Below are 22,520 nucleotides of genomic sequence, written 5' to 3' on the forward strand. Positions count from 1 at the left end.
CAAGGGGAGAGAGACAAGGGGAGAGAGCGAGAGACAAGGGGAGAGAGCGAGAGGGAGAGACAAGGGGAGAGAGAGAGAGGGAGAGACAAGGGGAGAGAGAGAGAGGGAGAGACAAGGGGAGAGGGAGAGAGGGAGAGACAAGGGGAGAGAGAGAGAGGGAGAGACAAGGAGAGAGAGAGAGAGGGAGAGACAAGGGGAGAGAGAGAGAGGGAGAGACAAGGGGGAGTCAAGGGGAGAGAGAGAGGGAGGGAGAGACCACAGAGAGACAGGAGAGAGAGAGAAGGGGAGCCAGGAGTTAATGAGACATGACTGTAATAATAAATTGTGATTGATATCTGAAGAGTAGCTGGACAGGTTGAGGAGCAGTCTAGAGTAGCTGGACAGGTTGAGGAGCAGTCTAGAGTAGCTGGACAGGTTGAGGAGCAGTCTAGAGTAGCTGGACAGGTTAAGGAGCAGTCTAGAGTAGCTGGACAGGTTAAGGAGCAGTCGAGAGTAGCTGGACAGGTTAAGGAGTAGTCGAGAGTAGCTGGACAGGTTAAAGAGCAGTCTAGAGTAGCTGGACAGGTTAAAGAGCAGTCGAGTAGCTGGACAGGTTAAGGAGCAGTCTAGAGTAGCTGGACAAGTTAAAGAGCAGTCTAGAGTAGCTGGACAGGTTAAGGAGCAGTCTAGAGTAGCTGGACAGGTTAAGGAGCAGTCGAGTAGCTGGACAGGTTAAGGAGCAGTCGAGTAGCTGGACAGGTTAAAGAGCAGTCGAGTAGCTGGACAGGTTAAAGAGCAGTCTAGAGTAGCTGGACAGGTTAAGGAGCAGTCTAGAGTAGCTGGACAGGTTAAGGAGCAGTCTAGAGTAGCTGGACAGGTTAAGGAGCAGTCTAGAGTAGCTGGACAGGTTAAGGAGCAGTCTAGAGTAGCTGGACAGGTTGAGGAGCAGTCTAGAGTAGCTGGACAGGTTAAGGAGCAGTCTAGAGTAGCTGGACAGGTTAAGGAGCAGTCTAGAGTAGCTGGACAGGTTAAGGAGCAGTCTAGAGTAGCTGGACAAGTTAAAGAGCAGTCTAGAGTAGCTGGACAGGTTGAGGAGCAGTCTAGAGTAGCTGGACAGGTTAAGGAGCAGTCTAGAGTAGCTGGACAGGTTAAAGAGCAGTCTAGAGTAGCTGGACAGGTTAAGGAGCAGTCTAGAGTAGCTGGACAGGATAAAGAGCAGTCTAGAGTAGCTGGCCAGGTTAAGGAGCAGTCTTGAGTAGCTGGACAAGTTAAAGAGCAGTCTAGAGTAGCTGGACAGGTTAAGGAGCAGTCTAGAGTTGCTGGCCTGGTTAAGGAGCAGTCTAGAGTTGCTGGCCTGGTTGAGGAGCAGTCTAGAGTAGCTGGACAGGTTAAGGAGCAGTCTAGAGTAGCTGGACAAGTTAAAGAGCAGTCTAGAGTAGCTGGACAGGTTAAGGAGCAGTCTAGAGTTGCTGGCCTGGTTGAGGAGCAGTCTAGAGTAGCTGGACAGGTTAAGGAGCAGTCTAGAGTAGCTGGACAGGTTAAGGAGCAGTCTAGAGTAGCTGGACAGGTTAAGGAGCAGTCTTGAGTAGCTGGACAAGTTAAAGAGCAGTCTAGAGTAGCTGGACAGGTTAAGGAGCAGTCTAGAGTAGCTGGACAAGTTAGAGCAGTCTAGAGTAGCTGGACAGGTTAAAGAACAGTCTAGAGTAGCTGGACAGGTTAAGGAGCAGTCTAGAGTAGCTGGACAGGTTAAAGAGCAGTCTAGAGTAGCTGGACAGCTTAAAGAGCAGTCTAGAGTAGCTGGACAGGTTAAGGAGCAGTCTAGAGTAGCTGGACAGGTTAAGGAGCAGTCTAGAGTAGCTGGACAGGTTAAGGAGCAGTCTAGAGTAGCTGGACAAGTTAAAGAGCAGTCTAGAGTAGCTGGCCAGGTTAAAGAGCAGTCTAGAGTAGCTGGACAGGTTGAGGAGCAGTCTAGAGTAGCTGGACAGGTTGAGGAGCAGTCTAGAGTAGCTGGACAGGTTAAGGAGCAGTCTAGAGTAGCTGGACAGGTTAAAGAGCAGTCTAGAGTAGCTGGACAGGTTAAGGAGCAGTCTAGAGTAGCTGGCCAGGTTGAGGAGCAGTCTAGAGTAGCTGGACAGGTTAAGGAGCAGTCTAGAGTAGCTGGACAGGTTAAGGAGCAGTCTAGAGTAGCTGGACAGGTTAAAGAGCAGTCTAGAGTAGCTGGACAGGTTAAGGAGCAGTCTAGAGTAGCTGGCCAGGTTGAGGAGCAGTCTAGAGTAGCTGGACAGGTTAAGGAGCAGTCTAGAGTAGCTGGACAGGTTAAGGAGCAGTCTAGAGTAGCTGGACAGGTTAAGGAGCAGTCTAGAGTAGCTGGACAGGTTAAAGAGCAGTCTAGAGTAGCTGGACAGGTTAAGGAGCAGTCTAGAGTAGCTGGACAGGTTAAAGAGCAGTCTAGAGTAGCTGGACAGGTTAAGGAGCAGTCTAGAGTAGCTGGACAGGTTAAGGAGTTTTGGTTGTTACCTGGAAACAGCTGTGATCTTGTCCTCTGATCAGCAGACGCAGGTGGTGTGTTGTGTTGGGGGAGTTGTTACGAAGAACCAGCTTCTGTTGTCTGTACAGGTAGAGGAGGACATTCAGAGCTCTAACAGCTACACAAAGTCCTCCACGGCTCCACCACCTCCACGGCTACACCACCTCCACCACCTCCACGGCTCCACCACCTCCACCGGCTACACCACCTCCACCGGCTACACCACCTCCACGGCTATACCACGGCTACACCGGCTACACCACCTCCACCACCTCCACGGCTACACCACCTCCACGGCTACACCACGGCTACACCACAGCTACACCACAGCTACACCACAGCTACACCACCTTCACAGCTACACCACAGCTACACCACAGCTACACCACCTTCACAGCTACACCACCTTCACAGCTACACCACCTTCACAGCTACACCACCTCCACAGCTACACCACCTCCACAGCTACACCACCTCCACAGCTACACCACCTCCACAGCTACACCACCTCCACAGCTACACCACCTTCACAGCTACACCACCTTCACAGCTACACCACCTTCACAGCTACACCACCTCCACAGCTACACCACCTCCACAGCTACACCACCTCCACAGCTACACCACCTTCACAGCTACACCACCTTCACAGCTACACCACCTTCACAGCTACACCACCTCCACAGCTACACCACCTCCACAGCTACACCACCTCCACAGCTACACCACCTCCACAGCTACACCAATCACCCTCTTCAACAGCTTTGTATCCATGTTCAAAACACAAGATTTAAAAAACATATTTAACCAGGCAAGACAGTTCAGAACAAATTCTTATTTACAATTACGGCCAAACCCGGACGACGCTGGGCCAATTGTGCGTCGCCCTGTGGCACTCCCAATCACGTCCGGATATGATACAGCCCGGAGTCGAACCAGGGACCGTAGTGACGCCTCTTGCAGTGCCTTCGACCGCTGCGCCACTAGGTAGCAACTACATACGGGTGAATCATTATGACCAACACGGAAGAGTCTAGAAAATGTTCCTTACACAGCCCTGCCCAGCGTGACCCCTCCCCAGGCCACCAACTGCTTGTTTGAGAGGATGGGAGGCACCTCACTGGGGGGCAGCAAGCCCAGGGCAGAGGCAGGACCGGGTACGGCAGCAGGGTTACCCCTCTCCTCTGGTACCACCTGTCCCTTCAGCACCACCTCGTACTGGGGACCAGACGGCAGCACCAGGATGGTCAGGACACTGGAGAGGACAAACACAGGAAGAAAAAAAAAAAACCCTCAGAACAGGAAGTAGCATGAAAACACAAAAGGGACACAGAACGAAAACACAGGGAAAAGTCTTGAGCTGCCGGAACAAGAATCCAAGAGCATCCGATCGATTACACTCTGAAGTACAACACTGAGTAATGTACAAGGCTTTCCACGAGGCCAGAACACTGAGTAATGTAGAAGGATTTCCACAAGGCCAGAACACTGAGTAATGTAGAAGGCTTTCCACAAGGCCAGAACACTGAGTAATGTAGAAGGATTTCCACAAGGCCAGATGGTCAGAACACTGAAGTGTGTAAATTTTAAATAAATAAAATAAATGAAAAGTACCTCTCTCGGTCCTTCCTGCCGCCCTGAGAGGTGAACGAGACCACAATGCCTTGCTCCTCCCCGGCACGCAGACACAGCTCCTCAGGACTCACAGAGAAACAGTCATCACCACCGCTGTTCTGAAGACGAGAACCACCCAGGAGGTCAATCAACACCACCCAGCACCACCCAGGAGGTCATATCAACACCACCCAGCACCACCCAGGAAGCCATATAAACACCACCCAGCACCACCCAGCAGGTCATATCAACACCACCCAGCACCACCCAGCAGGTCATATCAACACCACCCAGCACCGCCCAGGAGGTCATATCAACACCACCCAGCAGGTCAATCAACACCACCCAGCACCACCCAGGGGGCAATATCAACACCACCCAGCAGGTCATAACACCACCCAGCACCACCCAGCAGGTCATATCAACACCACCCAGCACCACCCAGGAGGTCATATCAGCACCACCCAGGAGGCCATAGTCAGTCAGCACCACCCAGGAGGCCATAGTCAGTCAGCACCACCCAGGAGGCCATAGTCAGTCAGCACCACCCAGGAGGCCATAGTCAGTCAGCACCACCCAGGAGGCCATAGTCAGTCAGCACCACCCAGGAGGCCATAGTCAGTCAGCACCACCCAGGAGGCCATAGCCAACACATCCCCCAGGCTTATTATAAACACAATGCCAACACATCCCCCAGGCTTATTATAAACACAATGCCAACACATCCCCCAGGCTTATTATAAACACAATGCCAACACATCCCCCAGGCTTATTATAAACACAATGCCAACACATCCCCCAGGCTTATTATAAACACAATGCCAACACATCCCCCAGGCTTATTATAAACACAATGCCAACACATCCCCCAGGCTTATTATAAACCCCAATGCCAACACATCCCCCAGGCTTATTAAACCACAATGCCAACACATCCCCCAGGCTTATTATAAACACAATGCCAACACATCCCCCAGGCTTATTATAAACACAATGCCAACACATCCCCCAGGCTTATTATAAACACAATGCCAACACATCCCCCAGGCATATTATAAACACAATGCCAACACATCCCCCAGGCTTATTATAAACCCCAATGCCAACACATCCCCCAGGCTTATTATAAACACAATGCCAACACATCCCCCAGGCTTATTATAAACACAATGCCAACACATCCCCCAGGCTTATTATAAACCCCAATGCCAACACATCCCCCAGGCTTATTATAAACACAATGCCAACACATCCCCCAGGCTTATTATAAACACAATGCCAACACATCCCCCAGGCTTATTATAAACACAATGCCAACACATCCCCCAGGCTTATTATAAACCCCAATGCCAACACATCCCCCAGGCTTATTATAAACACAATGCCAACACATCCCCCAGGCTTATTATAAACACAATGCCAACACAACCCCCAGGCTTATTAAACCACAATGCCAACACATAACCCCAGGCTTATTAAACCCACAATGCCAACACATCCCCCCCAGGCTTATTAAAACCACAATGCCAACACATCCCCCCCAGGCTTATTAAACCACAATGCCAACACATCCCCCCCAGGCTTATTAAACCACAATGCCAACACATAACCCCAGGCTTATTATAAACACAATGCCAACACATCCCCCCCAGGCTTATTAAACCACAATGCCAACACATCCCCCCCAGGCTTATTAAAACCACAATGCCAACCCATCCCCCAGGCTTATTAAACCACAATGCCAACACATCCCCCAGGCTTATTAAACCACAATGCCAACACATCCCCCAGGCTTATTAAACCACAATGCCAACCCATCCCCCAGGCTTATTAAACCACAATGCCAACACATCCCCAGGCTTATTAAACCACAATGCCAACACATCCCCCAGGCTTATTAAACCACAATGCCAACACATCCCCCAGGCTTATTAAACCACAATGCCAACCCATCCCCCAGGCTTATTAAACCACAATGCCAACACAACCCCCAGGGTTATTATAAACACAATGCCAACACATCCCCCAGGCTTATTAAACCCACAATGCCAACACATCCCCCAGGCTTATTAAACCCACAATGCCAACACATCCCCCAGGCTTATTAAACCCACAATGTCAACACATCCCCAGGCTTATTAAACCACAATGCCAACACATCCCCCAGGCATATTATAAACACAATGCCAACACATCCCCCAGGCTTATTATAAACACAATGCCAACACATCCCCCAGGCTTATTAAACCACAATGCCAACACATCCCCCAGGCTTATTATAAACACAATGCCAACACATCCCCCAGGCTTATTATAACACAATGTCAACACATCCCCCAGGCTTATTAAACCACAATGCCAACACATCCCCCAGGCTTATTATAAACACAATGCCAACACATCCCCCAGGCTTATTATAACAATGCCAACACATCCCCCAGGCTTATTATAAACACAATGCCAACACATCCCCCAGGCTTATTATAAACACAATGCCAACACATCCCCCAGGCTTATTATAAACACAATGCCAACACATCCCCCAGGCTTATTATAAACACAATGCCAACACATCCCCCAGGCTTATTATAAACACAATGCCAACACATCCCCCAGGCTTATTAAACCACAATGCCAACACATCCCCCAGGCTTATTATAAACACAATGCCAACACATCCCCCAGGCTTATTATAAACACAATGCCAACACATCCCCCAGGCTTATTATAAACACAATGCCAACACATCCCCCAGGCTTATTATAAACACAATGCCAACACATCCCCCAGGCTTATTATAAACACAATGCCAACACATCCCCCAGGCTTATTATAAACACAATGCCAACACATCCCCCAGGCTTATTATAAACACAATGCCAACACATCCCCCAGGCTTATTATAAACACAATGCCAACACATCCCCCAGGCTTATTATAAACACAATGCCAACACATCCCCCAGGGTTATTATAAACACAATGCCACCACATCCCCCAGGCTTATTATAAACACAATGCCACCACATCCCCCAGGCTTATTATAAACACAATGCCACCACATCCCCCAGGCTTATTATAAACACAATGCCAACACAACCCCAAGGCTTATTAAACCCCAATGCCAACACATCCCCCAGGCTTATTAAACCCCAATGCCAACACATCCCCAGGCTTATTATAAACACAATGCCAACACATCCCCCAGGCTTATTATAAACACAATGCCAACCCATCCCCCAGGCTTATTAAACCCCAATGCCAACACATCCCCAGGCTTATTAAACCACAATGCCAACACATCCCCCAGGCTTATTAAACCCCAATGCCAACACATCCCCCAGGCTTATTATAACACAATGTCAACACATCCCCCAGGCTTATTAAACCCCAATGCCAACACATCCCCAGGCTTATTATAACACAATGTCAACACATCCCCAGGCTTATTATAACACAATGTCAACACATCCCCAGGCTTATTATAACACAATGTCAACACATCCCCAGGCTTATTATAACACAATGTCAACACATCCCCAGGCTTATTAAACCCCAATGCCAACCCATCCCCAGGCTTATTATAACACAATGTCAACACATCCCCAGGCTTATTATAACACAATGTCAACACATCCCCAGGCTTATTATAACACAATGTCAACACATCCCCAGGCTTATTAAACCCCAATGCCAACCCATCCCCCAGGCTTATTAAACCCACAATGCCAACCCATCCCCCAGGCTTATTAAACCCCAATGCCAACCCATCCCCCAGGCTTATTAAACCCCAATGCCAACCCATCCCCCAGGCTTATTAAACCCCAATGCCAACCCATCCCCCAGGCTTATTAAACCACAATGCCAACCCATCCCCCAGGCTTATTAAACCACAGATCAAACAGGGAAGTAAAAGGGACAGAATACCTTGAGTTTCAGCTGAACATCAATGTTGCCTGCGTTCTTCAGAGGCAGAGTCTGCTCGCTGGACTGACCAATCGCTGCCGAGAGGTTAACAGTCTGCCCCCCCCCCCCCCCCACCAAAAAAAAATATATATGAGAAAAGAATTACAGAAAGATCAACCTATCACAGAAGGTCAAGCCCAACTGTAATATGGAATGTGTTAGAAAAGGCAATAGAACCCACTGGTTTCCCAGTTAAACCCGGGAACGGAAAGACTAGTCTCATGTCAGCGGAGCGACGGGTCAGTTCCTACCTGGAGGTCTTTAGGGGCGTGTACTCTGGCCGTTCCGGACCTGGCTCTGAGAGGGACGCTCCTGATCACATGACTGGGGCCCGGACAGTCCACCTCGATGTCCACCCGTGCACTGTATTCATCCGCTGGACCGAGAGCACCTGTATGACATCAGACATGACAAACAGCTGTGACTGGTGGCTGAAGGGCATCTTGTGTATTAATATTCATGGAGCAAGGCCAGGGGGCCCCCGTACCCGAACGGGCCAGGGGGCCCCCGTACCCGAACGGGCCAGGGGGCCCCCGTACCCGAACGGGCCAGGGGGCCCCCGTACCCGAACGGGCCAGGGGGCCCCCGTACCCGAACAGGCCAGGGGGCCCCCGTACCCGAACAGGACAGGGGGCCATACCTGAACAGGACTGGTACTTCTGTGGAGCGTGGAAGTGAACCCAAACCATGAAGCTCTCTGGATTCTGAAAGACAACACAAAAACAACATTCCAGAAACATCCCTCAGAAACGACTCGACTATTGAAGCCACTGGAGACGACCTGGCGGGTCCAGGTTCACTCACCTCTCCGTAGCTGGCGTGCATCACGTGGTTCATGACGGACGGAGCGGCCAGTGAGGTCAGAGTCCCCGCCTGCAGCAAGCCCTCAGCTGTCATGGCAACGGGACTCTTGGAGAAAGTGAAGCAGCGCCAGGCCGTGGCGTTCTAGAAACACGACGTCACAGAGACCATATCTATCAACGTGTGCTTGTATAAACCAAATATTTTAACAAAAATCAAAGTGCTTTTGAAGTAACAAAAGATGTTTAGATTAAAGGCTAAATGTGAATGCCAAACATTGTGCTGCCGTACTGTCCAGAATCCTCCCCCCCCCCCCCCCCAGTCTGGGGCATGGAGGTGGAGAGAAAGGCATTCGTGTCAGGTGTGCCCTCAAAGCAAACTCTGTGGTCAAGTATAATACAGGCAAGTTTGCGGGCTCCTTCACTGTGGGTTAGTGAGGCTCGTTGTTTGGTTCGACACAGACACAGATGACATCAGACCTGGAATTTCAGGATTTTTTAGGGGCAAGGCCATTTGGAGGTGCCCAATCTGCCCGGGGCAACGACGCCATCTGCCCGGGGCAACGACGCCATCTGCCCGGGGCAACGACGCCATTTAACCAAAATAGCCAATTAAAGTGATTTGAAAATCCAAAAAAAACACTAGCTTTTCTGTTAAAACATAGGTGTATGTAAATGTGTAAAGATAATGAATGATCAAAGCGTAGGAGACAGCCTGGCGCACCGAGCCCCGGGAGACAGCCTGGCACACCGAGCCCCGGGAGACAGCCTGGCACACCGAGCCCCGGGAGACAGCCTGGCGCACCGGGAGACAGCCTGGCGCACCGGGAGACAGCCTGGCGCACCGGGAGACAGCCTGGCGCACCGGGAGACAGCCTGGCACACCGGGAGACAGCCTGGCACACCGAGCCCCGGGAGACAGCCTGGCACACCGAGCCCCGGGAGACAGCCTGGCACACCGAGCCCCGGGAGACAGCCTGGCACACCGAGCCCCGGGAGACAGCCTGGCACACCGAGCCCCGGGAGACAGCCTGGCGCACCGGGAGACAGCCTGGCACACCGAGCCCCGGGAGACAGCCTGGCACACCGAGCCCCGGGAGACAGCCTGGCACACCGGGAGACAGCCTGGCGCACCGAGCCCCGGGAGACAGCCTGGCGCACCGGGAGACAGCCTGGCGCACCGAGCCCCGGGAGACAGCCTGGCACACCGAGCCCCGGGAGACAGCCTGGCACACCGAGCCCCGGGAGACAGCCTGGCACACCGAGCCCCGGGAGACAGCCTGGCACACCGAGCCCCGGGAGACAGCCTGGCGCACCGGGAGACAGCCTGGCGCACCGAGCCCCGGGAGACAGCCTGGCGCACCGGGAGACAGCCTGGCGCGCCGAGCCCCGGGAGACAGCCTGGCACACCGGGAGACAGCCTGGCACACCGGGAGACAGCCTGGCACACCGAGCCCCGGACGACAGCCTGGCTTATTTGTGTTCAAAATAATATATATATTTTTTTAATTCAGTGGGTGCGGCTTATATTCAGGTGCGCTCAATAGTCCGGAAATTACGGTAATAAGAACGGCGATAAGTGACAGAGCTGGGAATTAGAATTATTATACTCAGCCAAAGGGAACAACGGACACTTCGGCTGAAAGGAAAATACATTTATTTTTTTAGGTAGCATTACGGACGGCCACGCGACGGGACATCGAGGGCCATGGCTGTTGAAAATGAGGCCTGCATGACAAAGTTCTGCACAACTCAGACAGAAGAGTAATGACCTATACAACATTAGTTATTGTCTGTTGCTGCACTGTACTGCATCGCAATGTAGTGCATAGCATTGTACTGTACTGCATAGTAATGTAGTGCATAGCATTGTACTGTACTGCATAGTAATGTAGTGCATAGCATTGTACTGTACTGCATAGTAATGTAGTGCATAGCATTGTACTGTACTGCATAGTAATGTAGTGCATAGCATTGTACTGTACTGCATAGTAATGTAGTGCATAGCATTGTACTGTACTGCATAGTAATGTAGTGCATAGCATTGTATTGTATGGTAATGTAGTGCATAGCATTGTATTGTATGGTAATGTAGTGCATAGCATTGTATTGTATGGTAATGTAGTGCATAGCATTGTATTGTATGGTAATGTAGTGCATAGCATTGTATTGTATGGTAATGTAGTGCATAGCATTGTATTGTATGGTAATGTAGTGCATAGCATTGTATGGTATGGTAATGTAGTGCATAGCATTGTATGGTATGGTAATGTAGTGCATAGCATTGTATTGTATGGTAATGTAGTGCATAGCATTGTATTGTATGGTAATGTAGTGCATAGCATTGTATTGTATGGTAATGTAGTGCATAGCATTGTATTGTACGGTAATGTAGTGCATAGCATTGTATTGTACGGTAATGTAGTGCATAGCATTGTACGGTAATGTAGTGCATAGCATTGTACGGTAATGTAGTGCATAGCATTGTATTGTACGGTAATGTAGTGCATAGCATTGTATTGTACGGTAATGTAGTGCATAGCATTGTATTGTACGGTAATGTAGTGCATAGCATTGTATTGTACGGTAATGTAGTGCATAGCATTGTATTGTACGGTAATGTAGTGCATAGCATTGTATTGTACGGTAATGTAGTGCATAGCATTGTATTGTACGGTAATGTAGTGCATAGCATTGTATTGTACGGTAATGTAGTGCATAGCATTGTATTGTACGGTAATGTAGTGCATAGCATTGTATTGTACGGTAATGTAGTGCATAGCATTGTATTGTATGGTAATGTGGTGCATAGCATTGTATTGTATGGTAATGTAGTGCATAGCATTGTATTGTATGGTAATGTAGTGCATAGCATTGTATTGTATGGTAATGTAGTGCATAGCATTGCATTGCACGGTAATGTAGTGCATAGCATTGTATTGTATGGTAATGTAGTGCATAGCATTGTATTGTATGGTAATGTTGTGCATAGCATTGTATTGTATGGTAATGTAGTGCATAGCATTGTATTGTATGGTAATGTAGTGCATAGCATTGTATTGTATGGTAATGTAGTGCATAGCATTGTCTTACAGCACTGATAACCAGTCGAATAGGAACGGTAGCATGAGTCCTGTTCAGCAGCTTCAGAGGCAGAGCTTTGGCACAGCCACCTGCCAGGTCCCCAAAGTCCAGAACGCCACACTTCCCTACATCCACCTGGAGAGGAGAACCCAGAATATAATGTGTTCCAGTGGAGAACCCACCCAGAATATAATGTGTTCCAGTGGAGAACCCACCCAGAATATAATGTGTTCCAGTGGAGAACCCACCCAGAATATAATGTGTTCCAGTGGAGAACCCACCCAGAATATAATGTGTTCCAGTGGAGAACCCACCCAGAATATAATGTGTTCCAGTGGAGAACCCACCCAGAATATAATGTGTTCCAGTGGAGAACCCACCCAGAATATAATGTGTTCCAGTGGAGAACCCACCCAGAATATAATGTGTTCCAGTGGAGAACCCACCCAGAATATAATGTGTTCCAGTGGAGAACCCACCCAGAATATAATGTGTTCCAGTGGAGAACCCACCCAGAATATAATGTGTTCCAGTGGAGAACCCACCCAGAATATAATGTGTTCCAGTGGAGAACCCACCCAGAATATAATGTGTTCCAGTGGAGAACCCACCCAGAATATAATGTGTTCCAGTGGAGAACCCACCCAGAATATAATGTGTTCCAGTGGAGAACCCACCCAGAATATAATGTGTTCCAGTGGAGAACCCACCCAGAATATAATGTGTTCCAGTGGAGAACCCACCCAGAATATAATGTGTTCCAGTGGAGAACCCACCCAGAATATAATGTGTTCCAGTGGAGAACCCACCCAGAATATAATGTGTTCCAGTGGAGAACCCACCCAGAATATAATGTGTTCCAGTGGAGAACCCACCCAGAATATAATGTGTTCCAGTGGAGAACCCACCCAGAATATAATGTGTTCCAGTGGAGAACCCACCCAGAATATAATGTGTTCCAGTGGAGAACCCACCCAGAATATAATGTGTTCCAGTGGAGAACCCACCCAGAATATAATGTGTTCCAGTGGAGAACCCACCCAGAATATAATGTGTTCCAGTGGAGAACCCACCCAGAATATAATGTGTTCCAGTGGAGAACCCACCCAGAATATAATGTGTTCCAGTGGAGAACCCACCCAGAATATAATGTGTTCCAGTGGAGAACCCACCCAGAATATAATGTGTTCCAGTGGAGAACCCACCCAGAATATAATGTGTTCCAGTGGAGAACCCACCCAGAATATAATGTGTTCCAGTGGAGAACCCACCCAGAATATAATGTGTTCCAGTGGAGAACCCACCCAGAATATAATGTGTTCCAGTGGAGAACCCACCCAGAATATAATGTGTTCCAGTGGAGAACCCACCCAGAATATAATGTGTTCCAGTGGAGAACCCACCCAGAATATAATGTGTTCCAGTGGAGAACCCACCCAGAATATAATGTGTTCCAGTGGAGAACCCACCCAGAATATAATGTGTTCCAGTGGAGAACCCACCCAGAATATAATGTGTTCCAGTGGAGAACCCACCCAGAATATAATGTGTTCCAGTGGAGAACCCACCCAGAATATAATGTGTTCCAGTGGAGAACCCACCCAGAATATAATGTGTTCCAGTGGAGAACCCACCCAGAATATAATGTGTTCCAGTGGAGAACCCACCCAGAATATAATGTGTTATGTGTTCCAGTGGAGAACCCACCCAGAATATAATGTGTTATCTGTTCCAGTGGAGAACCCACCCAGAATATAATGTGTTATCTGTTCCAGTGGAGAACCCACCCAGAATATAATGTGTTCCAGTGGAGAACCCACCCAGAATATAATGTGTTCCAGTGGAGAACCCACCCAGAATATAATGTGTTCCAGTGGAGAACCCACCCAGAATATAATGTGTTCCAGTGGAGAACCCACCCAGAATATAATGTGTTATCTGTTCCAGTGGAGAACCCACCCAGAATATAATGTGTTCCAGTGGAGAACCCACCCAGAATATAATGTGTTCCAGTGGAGAACCCACCCAGAATATAATGTGTTCCAGTGGAGAACCCACCCAGAATATAATCTGTTCCAGAGGAGAACCCACCCAGAATATAATCTGTTCCAGTGGAGAACCCACCCAGAATATAATCTGTTCTCTATTCCAGAGGGGAACCCACCCAGAATATAATGTGTTCCAGTGGAGAACCCACCCAGAATATAATATGTTCCAGTGGAGAACCCACCCAGAATATAATCTGTTCCAGTGGAGAACCCACCCAGAATATAATCTGTTCTCTATTCCAGAGGGGAAACATCATTGATATCAACCAACTAGAACAGAGACCTTGAGGTTCTACACAACTATTGTTTAAAAACACTGAAATATAAGCAGCGAAACAAACCAAACAGGAAGCATGTAGTAGGTGTACTTCCTGTCCTGACATGGACTCAAAGCTATACTAACGATCGACATTAGTTACACCCACTCCTCACTTGGGATTAAATCTAACAAGCCAACAATTGATCAGCCGCACCCCCCCCCCTTACCTCCAGAGCAGGGTTCTCTGCCATGGCGACGAGGACCACCCTCTTGGCGAACACCTCGGCGCGGGAGGCAGCCTGGGCCTCAGCGGAGGCAGGCCAGGACGAGACACTGAGGACAGCCTGGTAAACCCCGGCCTGAGGTGGGATGAACAGCACCTTCTGCTCCTCCGTGCTCTTAGGGCCAATGATAGTCTTGTTCTTCACTATCAGCCACTGGTACGGGAATGAATCAAACTGGGCGGGACAGGAAATGGACATTATGGTTCGACAGCAGTTCCTCGTTCTTCAGAGTGGTTACATTTCCGGGACTATTTATTGGCTCTCAATTTGCTAAAATATTCTCTCAGCATTTTTATTTTTACATTTTTGTTGACACTATTTCAGACCATACAATTCTCTGTAAATCATTGTCCTCTTTACAAATTCATTAGAAACAAAATGACTCACCTTCTCTCCGTCGATGGCCAGGCTGGTGACTGTGATGGAGACCTGCTGCCAGCGCTCGGAGGGGTTGAAGATGCCCAGTGAGGTCTGAGAGGAGATGCCCACACAGCAGGCATGGGGGAACCTCAGCTCCTCAGGGATCACGACCTGGGCTGGAGGATTGGAGAGGGGTCCAGGGTTATCTTAAAGCTGACAAAATTACACGTATTTGTCACTCAAGATTGAGATACACCGTTTCAAACTCTTCCAACTGCAACACACCCTCTTATCTGGAGTGATTCAAGATACCATTCCAGAACTGATTGAAGGCTAACCTGCGGGTTCGGGAAGGCTAACCTGCGGGTTCGGGAAGGCTAACCTGCGAGTTCGGGAAGGCTAACCTGCGGGTTCGGGAAGGCTAACCTGCGGGTTCGGGAAGGCTAACCTGCGGGTTCGGGAAGGCTAACCTGCGAGTTCGGGAAGGCTAACCTGCGAGTTCGGGAAGGCTAACCTGCGAGTTCGGGAAGGCTAACCTGCGAGTTCGGGAAGGCTAACCTGCGAGTTCGGGAAGGCTAACCTGCGAGTTCGGGAAGGCTAACCTGCGAGTTCGGGAAGGCTAACCTGCGAGTTCGGGAAGGCTAACCTGCGAGTTCGGGAAGGCTAACCTGCGAGTTCGGGAAGGCTAACCTGCGAGTTCGGGAAGGCTAACCTGCGAGTTCGGGAAGGCTAACCTGCGGGTTCGGGAAGGCTAACCTGCGAGTTCGGGAAGACTAACCTGCGAGTTCGGGAAGACTAACCTGCGAGTTCGGGAAGACTAACCTGCGAGTTCGGGAAGACTAACCTGCGAGTTCGGGAAGACTAACCTGCGAGTTCGGGAAGACTAACCTGCGAGTTCGGGAAGACTAACCTGCGAGTTCGGGAAGACTAACCTGCGAGTTCGGGAAGACTAACCTGCGAGTTCGGGAAGACTAACCTGCGAGTTCGGGAAGACTAACCTGCGAGTTCGGGAAGACTAACCTGCGAGTTCGGGAAGACTAACCTGCGAGTTCGGGAAGACTAACCTGCGAGTTCGGGAAGACTAACCTGCGAGTTCGGGAAGACTAACCTGCGAGTTCGGGAAGACTAACCTGCGAGTTCGGGAAGACTAACCTGCGAGTTCGGGAAGACTAACCTGCGAGTTCGGGAAGACTAACCTGCGAGTTCGGGAAGACTAACCTGCGAGTTCGGGAAGACTAACCTGCGAGTTCGGGAAGACTAACCTGCGAGTTCGGGAAGACTAACCTGCGAGTTCGGGAAGACTAACCTGCGAGTTCGGGAAGACTAACCTGCGAGTTCGGGAAGACTAACCTGCGGGTTCGGGAAGACTAACCTGCGGGTTCGGGAAGACTAACCTGCGGGTTCGGGGAGACTAACCTGCGAGTTCGGGGAGACTAACCTGCGAGTTCGGGGAGACTAACCTGCGAGTTCGGGAAGGCTGCCGTTAGACCACGAGGCTACACAGCGCTGGCTGTAGGGGTTCTCCTCCATCAGTCCTGGGTCCAAGGGTTTGAGGTGGGGGTTAGAGCAGTGGTACAGACCCCCAGGACCTCCTGGTCCACCAGGCCCAGAGACACCCAGACCCCCAGAGCTGTGGAGGTGTCTGACTGAGGGATCAACGTTGGGTCCTAACCGTGAGGACAGAGCGTGACCGTACAGGCCGTTCCCTGCTGCTGCCATGTGGTGGTAGGGAGCAGGCAGAGAGAGACCAGGGTGTAGAGCTCCATCTGAACCCAGGTTCTGCAGTGCCAGCTGGGAGCTGAAGAGGGAGCGCCCCGTCAGGAGGCTGGGGACCCCTGGATGCAGGTCCACCATGGAGCCCTGGGGCTTGAAGCTGGAGATGGGCATGTAGCACAGGTCCTCGGAGGAAGGCAGGCTGAAGCCCGTCCTGGCCCCAGGATAGACCTCACTCCCCTGGGCTGAGACCCCGGACCACTGCTGGTTCCCCTGGCCCCCCATACCGCTGGGCTGCTGGATGTTCAGGTTGCTGGAGTAACCAGAATCCACCTTGGCGAGGTGGTGTGAGTTGGGTTCGGAGTGGCGTTTCTGCTGGTTGTAGTCTCTATTATTCCCACAGTGATAGTTACACTCACTCTGGCTGCGTGTACAGCCCAGACCTGAACCACTCCGCAAGTCTACCGAGCCACTACGAGGACCGTTAGAGCGGCGAGGAGACTCTGGGCTCTTGGACTGTCTAGGAGGACAGAGGACGTCTGTAGAGCGGTTAGGAGGTAGATCCTGACCTGAAGGATTCTGGGTATCAGCCCCTTCTACTGCAGGGGTGGGACTGGCCCTGATGATAGTGGTGCTCAGAGACATGGTGCCATTACTCTGGGGGAAGGGAGAGAGAAGATATCACGCAGTCCATGGGTTATTCCATCATGTAGTAAAACTCCAGCACATAACATAGCTAGCTGAGTTTTTCCAGGAAGATAACCATCATTCAGCTTAACATTGTGCATCAACAATCAAGACAAAACACCCAAAACCCAAGGTTTCTTTACCTCGGTTCTATGATAATACAGCGCCTTCAGAAAAGTATTCACACCCTTTGAGAATTTTTAAAACACAAAATACTTTGTAAATGTCGAAGTGGAAGAAAAATGTGAGCATTTGTAAAACATTTCTGAAAAATGAAACAGTAATATATATGTTTCCTAGATAAGTATTCAACCCCCTGAGTAAATATATTGCCAGTGATTACTGCTGTGAGTGTTTCTGGGTAAATCTAAGAGCGATTACTGCTGTGAGTGTTTCTGGGTAAATCTAAGAGCGATTACTGCTGTGAGTGTTTCTGGGTAAATCTAAGAGCGATTACTGCTGGGAGTGTTTCTGGGTAAATCTAAGAGCGATTACTGCTGTGAGTGTTTCTGGGTAAATCTAAGAGCGATTACTGCTGTGAGTGTTTCTGGGTAAATCTAAGAGCGTTCCAACACCTGGATTGTGCAACATTTGCCCCGTTCTTCTTCTTCGTGTTCTGTCAAATTGGTTGTTGATCATTGCTAGACAACCATTTTCAGGTCTTGTCATAAGATTTTTAAGCAGAATTGGGTCAAAACTGTAAACTTGGCACCTCAGGAACATTCACTGTCTTCTTGGTAAGCAACTCCAGTGTAGATTTGGCCTTGTGTTTTAGGTTATTGTCCTGCTGAAAGGTGAATTCATCTCCCAGTGTCTGGTGGGAAGCAGACTGAACCAGGGTTTCCTCTAGGACTTTGCCTGTGCTTAGCTCCATTCCATTTCTTTTTATCCTAAAAAACTCCCCAGTCCTCAACTATGACAAGCATACCCATAACATGATGCAGCCACCACGATGCTTGAAAATATAAAGAGTGGTACTCAGTAATGTGTTGTACTTGAACCAAACATAACTTTTTGTCCAGAATACAAAGTGTTAATTGCTTTGCCACATTTTTTTTGCAGTATTAATTTAGTGCCTCGTTGCAAACAGGATACATGTTTTGGAATATTTGTTATTCTGTACAGGCTTCCTTTTCACAGTCATTTATGTTTGTATTCTTGAGTAACTACAATGTTGTTGATCCATCCTCAGTTATCTCCTATCACAGCCATTAAACTCTGTAACTGTTTTAAAGTCACCATTGGCCTCATGGTGAAATCCCTGAGTGGTTTCCTTCTTCTCCGGCAACTGAGTTAGGAAGGACGCCTCTATCTTTATAGTAACTGGGTGTATTGATATACCATCCAAAGTGTAATTAATGACTTCACCATGCTCAAAGGGATATTCAATGAACGTTTTTTTTTTTTACCCATTTTTTACTCCTCCCACGCCGCCCACGCCTCCCACGCCTCCACCCCTCCCACGCCTCCACCCCTCCCACGCCTCCACGCCTCCCACTCCTCCACTCCTCCACTCCTCCACCCCTCCCACTCCTCCACGCCTCCACTCCTTTCCTTCTTGCCAGCCGGGAAATGTGGTGAGATCTCTCATTATCAGCGAACCAGAGAAAGTGTGTGCTTTCCCCCCGTGTCTTTCGACAAAAGAAACGCTAGCAATTCTACCTCTCCAGGTATGGAAAGCTAGCCAATGGGAACTACGTGTCAGCAGAGTAAGCTTTCCAGCGAGCTAGCCAAGTTAGCTTAAGGCTCACGGCGTGGGGTTAACCAAGTGGCGATGGCTAGCCAAGTTAGCTTAAGCCTCACGGCGTGGGGCTAACCAAGTGGCGATGGCTAGCCAAGTTAGCTTAAGCCTCACGGCGTGGGGCTAACCAAGTGGCGATGGCTAGCCAAGTTAGCTGAAGCCTCACGGCGTGGGGTTAACCAAGTGGCGATGGCTAGCCAAGTTAGCTTAAGCCTCACGGCGTGGGGTTAACCAAGTGGCGATGGCTAGCCAAGTTAGCTTAAGCCTCACGGCATGGGGTTAACCAAGTGGCGATGGCTAGCCAAGTTAGCTTACGCCTCACGGCGTGGGGTTAACCAAATCGCGATGGCTAGCCGTGTCACGTTAAGCTACCCCCGGAGACAGAAGTAGAATTTTTTATTCTCCCCCCCATTTGGTTAAGTATCGAACACTAATCGACTCCATTGACCTCACGGTTGACCTGTGAACTGTTAAAGCAGGAAGACAGGAATTCAAGTCACACAGAGAGGAGAGAGAGCTTCAGGAACCGTCCTGATCACTTCCGCAAAGAAGAAGAGAGGCCGAGAACGACCAAAAGGGCTGGCCCTCGGTCAGACGACGTGCGATTGAGCTCTTGGTCGTTTTGTAAAACAGCCCGACGGGAATCCCACTGAGACACGGGAAAAGGAGTATTCGAAAGAGAAGCCCATATATACGAAGGCCCAATCGGCTGCCTACTATACCTTGTGTCTGTCAGGAGTTGGGATGCCGGTGCTGTCGAGAGCCGTGCCGTCATTCAGAGAGATGTACGTCAGCCTGCTGAGACTGGGACTGGAACAACTCCACTCGGACTGGGACTGTGGAGGAGAGAGATCACTGGGGGGTCTCCTGTCCCCGACACTGGAGGAGGGGGGACACACAGGCCTGTACAGGCAACCAGAGAGAAATACAAGATTTAAGAAGAACTGCAAGTAGAGTTACACAGTAGAGGGCACGACCTGACATCTGATTGATTTAATAACTGATTGATGGTTTGATTGATTGAATAATTGATTGATTTACCCTTCTTGGTTGGGGAAGGAGGTCTGTGAGGGGGAGGAGTGGGTGAGAGGAGAGGTGGAGGGTCTGAAGGTACACTGGCTCTGCTCTGGTCCTCCAGCATGATGCAGAGGAGTACCTGGAGATGCACCTGCAGAGAACAACACATTACTATCCATAACCTGACCAGGATATTAATACATTACTATCCACCACATTAATACAATCTGACCAGAGATCATTACTATCCACCACATTAATACAATCTGACCAGATATCATTACTATCCACCACATTAATACAATCTGACCAGAGATCATTACTATCTACCACATTAATACAATCTGACCAGATATCATTACTATCCACCACATTAATACAATCTGACCAGAGATCATTACTATCCACCACATTAATACAATCTGACCAGAGATCATTACTATCCACCACATTAATACAATCTGACCAGATATCATTACTATCCACCACATTAATACAATCTGACCAGAGATCATTACTATCCACCACATTAATACAATCTGACCAGATATCATTACTATCCACCACATTAATACAATCTGACCAGAGATCATTACTATCCACCACATTAATACAATCTGACCAGAGATCATTACTATCCACCACATTAATACAATCTGACCAGATATCACATTACTATCCACCACATTAATACAATCTGACCAGAGATCATTACTATCCACCACATTAATACAATCTGACCAGAGATCATTACTATCTACCACATTAATACAATCTAACCAATGAACTAAATCCTTCTTTATCATTGTCTGCAGAACACAAGACCAGGAAATCACCTCAAATAAACTATAATCAACATTGAAAAACCAGATGTCCCAATCCAGCCGGAAGGACCAGGGGAAAAAAAACGGGATTTGAAACTAAACTAAGCTTAAACAAACATGTTTATTTCTCTCTTAAATGAGTTGAAGAATAGCTGAATAATGATGTTGATTGGACCAGAGACTGACCGTCCACCCTGTGTGCAGCAGCAGGCTGGGGGCTGTGACAGGAGGAAGTAAAACCAACATGTCTGGTCGCAGCGCCGAGAGGAGCTTCTCCACCACTCTCCTCCAGGCCACCGGGTTTCTCCTGCTGGGCTGTACTGCTCCCGGTCTTCACCGTGGTCCTCCTGGCACTCTGGGAGGGCGATGTGATGTCTCTGAGGGACAGCGGCCCTGACTGACCCTTCCTCAGACCAGGGGAGGTCTTAGGACCTGGGGCAGGAGCTGCGGAGCGGTCCTCTATCTTCTGGGCTGGGGTGTTGTTGGGTGTTGGACGGACTACTCCTAGTTCAGCCCCACCACTCTCTGTGCTGCTCCTGCTCAGTACACCAGCTGGTTGGGGCTCACTGTTATTATTCCCTGCAGACTTCCTGTCAGCAGCTGGTTTGGCTGTGGAGGTGGTTGAGGAGAACTGACCAGAGCCCACAGACCTTCTCCCTGGGTTACCAGAGGCTGTAGGGATGGAGCTGAATCTGGGACGAGGGATGGAACTCCTCCTCACATCCGTCTTGTTAGCTGGTCCTGGTCCACTCTGGTCAGAACCTGGATGTAGCCCAGCAGAGACCGGACGGGTCGTAGCAGCAGGGTAACCTTGTGTCAAACCCGCCTTAGCCTCCACGCCAGAGGATGAGGAGATATCTCCCTTGGCGATAGCCTGGTATTCGGTAGCCTGGTGTTGATAACCCGAGCTCTCGTTCTCCACAGTAACAACAAGTGACGCTGCCTGGGACTTCCTGTGGGAGGAGTTGAGGCTGTCGGCCCAGCTGAGGAAGTCAAAGGTGTAGTGGGAGGTGCCTGACTGGTCGCTGTCGCTGCTGGTGGATACCTCCGTCTGTTTCAGGTACTTTTCAATGTCGAAGGCCTCCAGCAGGTCCCCGGCACACTGGCTCCTCTGTAGAGCCTCCAGCAGGTCCCCGGCACACTGGCTCCTCTGTAGAGCCTCCAGCAGGTCCCCGGCACACTGGCTCCTCTGTAGAGCCTCCAGCAGGTCCCCGGCACACTGGCTCCTCTGTAGAGCCTCCAGCAGGTCCCCGGCACACTGGCTCCTCTGTAGAGCCTCCAGCAGGTCCCCGGCACACTGGCTCCTCTGTAGAGCCTCCAGCAGGTCCCCGGCACACTGGCTCCTCTGTAGAGCCTCCAGCAGGTCCCCCCGTTGGTCCAGTTGAACCCGGTTAGGACTGGGCTGGTCCAGTTCAACCCGGTTAGGGCTGGGAGTTTGTTCTTCCAGGACAGAGGCTGGGAATCAGAATCAAAATCTCCTTCAGATTTTTCATGACCTGGTGAAGTGGTGCTGACATCACCTTCCAACAAACACAACAGAATTAACCAGTCTGGGCTAGGGGGCAGTATTTTCACGGCCGGATGAAAAACATACCCAATTTAAACCGGTTACTACTCT

General features: G+C 49.7%; 1 protein-coding gene across 7 annotated transcripts in view; it reads right to left on the reverse strand.

The window, feature by feature from the left end:
- LOC123738880 (centrosomal protein of 192 kDa) overlaps nucleotides 1-22,520 on the reverse strand; it is a 90,860-nt gene that overhangs the window by 35,245 nt on the left and 33,095 nt on the right. For 5 of the 7 annotated variants that reach the window (XM_082972706.1, XM_082972705.1, XM_082972703.1 and 2 more), the window contains exons 18-31: nucleotides 21,089-22,357; nucleotides 20,103-20,229; nucleotides 19,784-19,964; nucleotides 16,381-17,290; nucleotides 14,948-15,096; nucleotides 14,504-14,734; nucleotides 11,979-12,104; nucleotides 8,890-9,030; nucleotides 8,726-8,789; nucleotides 8,337-8,476; nucleotides 8,047-8,139; nucleotides 4,121-4,239; nucleotides 3,558-3,761; nucleotides 2,497-2,587 (exon numbers count right to left, since the gene is read on the reverse strand). In XM_082972706.1, the coding sequence (XP_082828832.1) occupies nucleotides 2,497-2,587; nucleotides 3,558-3,761; nucleotides 4,121-4,239; nucleotides 8,047-8,139; nucleotides 8,337-8,476; nucleotides 8,726-8,789; nucleotides 8,890-9,030; nucleotides 11,979-12,104; nucleotides 14,504-14,734; nucleotides 14,948-15,096; nucleotides 16,381-17,290; nucleotides 19,784-19,964; nucleotides 20,103-20,229; nucleotides 21,089-22,357 (3,845 nt within the window). The remainder of the gene's footprint in view (nucleotides 1-2,496; nucleotides 2,588-3,557; nucleotides 3,762-4,120; nucleotides 4,240-8,046; nucleotides 8,140-8,336; nucleotides 8,477-8,725; nucleotides 8,790-8,889; nucleotides 9,031-11,978; nucleotides 12,105-14,503; nucleotides 14,735-14,947; nucleotides 15,097-16,380; nucleotides 17,291-19,783; nucleotides 19,965-20,102; nucleotides 20,230-21,088; nucleotides 22,358-22,520) is intronic. The other 2 variants (XM_082972709.1, XM_082972708.1) reach the window with 2 other exon arrangements.

The sequence above is a fragment of the Salmo salar genome, unplaced genomic scaffold (genome assembly GCF_965601325.2).
Source record: "Salmo salar unplaced genomic scaffold, fSalSal1 ptg000988l, whole genome shotgun sequence".
Lineage (NCBI taxonomy): Eukaryota > Metazoa > Chordata > Actinopteri > Salmoniformes > Salmonidae > Salmo > Salmo salar.